This window comes from Plectropomus leopardus, unplaced genomic scaffold, assembly GCF_008729295.1.
Source record: "Plectropomus leopardus isolate mb unplaced genomic scaffold, YSFRI_Pleo_2.0 unplaced_scaffold4246, whole genome shotgun sequence".
Taxonomy (NCBI): Eukaryota; Metazoa; Chordata; class Actinopteri; order Perciformes; family Serranidae; genus Plectropomus; species Plectropomus leopardus.
Window position 1 is genome coordinate 1 of NW_024646522.1, and position 1,334 is coordinate 1,334.

The 1,334-nt window shown below is 53.1% G+C and overlaps 1 protein-coding gene across 1 annotated transcript; it reads left to right on the plus strand.

The window, feature by feature from the left end:
- Window positions 1-164: 164 nt before the first annotated feature.
- LOC121939169 lies at window positions 165-1,327 on the plus strand (the record flags this gene model as incomplete). Its single annotated transcript, XM_042482270.1, has 4 exons — window positions 165-411; window positions 498-745; window positions 979-1,225; window positions 1,312-1,327. Coding segments are annotated over 4 exons (758 nt in total), but the record flags the coding sequence as incomplete, so codon positions are not given.
- Window positions 1,328-1,334: the final 7 nt, after the last annotated feature.

Here is a 1,334-nt window from a genome sequence, read left to right on the forward strand (position 1 = left end):
AAATTTTATATTTATATTTATATTTTATATTCACGGTTATAGTTATAGTGGTTGGTGTGGACGGCCCTTGACACCGGTGCGTCAGATGTGTTGCGGCGCCCTCAGGCTGTAGTTTGGCGTTTTCTCTGATGATGTGATTCTAAAGATGAAACCCAAATCTTCAGATTTGGCAGAGGTGAATTTGCAGCTCTGCCGGAGACAGTCTCGGCTAACATCGCTCCGTTTGAAATCTTCCTCTTGTCCTTTTCTCTCAGCGTGGAGCGCACTAACTGGAACGTGGAGGACGAGGTGGAGAGCGCCGTGAGGCCCCCCAGCGCTCAGGAGGCGTCCCTGAGACTCCAGTGTAACGGTCTGAGTGAAGACTCCAGCTCCGAGACCAGCAGCTACTCCGAGAACAGCAGAACCACCTCGGTACCGCACGCTCTCCGTGTTTCTGTTCCTCCTCTCTTTTCTCCGTACTTCCTGTCCCACTGACGGTCTCTCACCGCCTCTTTTAGGGCTCGTCGGTGGGCGGCGTCCCACAGGTGACGGTGGCCTACCTGAGCCCTCTGGTCCTGAGGAAGGAGCTGGAGAGTCTGCTGGAGAACGAGGGCGAGGCGGTCCTGGCTCAGCCTCAGTTCCTGGAGAACCACTCCATCATCTTCTGGAACCTGGTGTGGTACTTCCAGCGCCTCGGCCTGCCCAGTAACCTGCTGCAGCTGGTCAGAGCCTCGCCACTGGTCAGCCAGTTCACACAGGTGACTCAGTCTTTTCCGCTGAACTGAATCTACTTCAGTTCAAACATTAATTAATTTCATGTTTTTGAAAGAAATCNAAATTTTATATTTATATTTATATTTTATATTCACGGTTATAGTTATAGTGGTTGGTGTGGACGGCCCTTGACACCGGTGCGTCAGATGTGTTGCGGCGCCCTCAGGCTGTAGTTTGGCGTTTTCTCTGATGATGTGATTCTAAAGATGAAACCCAAATCTTCAGATTTGGCAGAGGTGAATTTGCAGCTCTGCCGGAGACAGTCTCGGCTAACATCGCTCCGTTTGAAATCTTCCTCTTGTCCTTTTCTCTCAGCGTGGAGCGCACTAACTGGAACGTGGAGGACGAGGTGGAGAGCGCCGTGAGGCCCCCCAGCGCTCAGGAGGCGTCCCTGAGACTCCAGTGTAACGGTCTGAGTGAAGACTCCAGCTCCGAGACCAGCAGCTACTCCGAGAACAGCAGAACCACCTCGGTACCGCACGCTCTCCGTGTTTCTGTTCCTCCTCTCTTTTCTCCGTACTTCCTGTCCCACTGACGGTCTCTCACCGCCTCTTTTAGGGCTCGTCGGTGGGCGGCGTCCC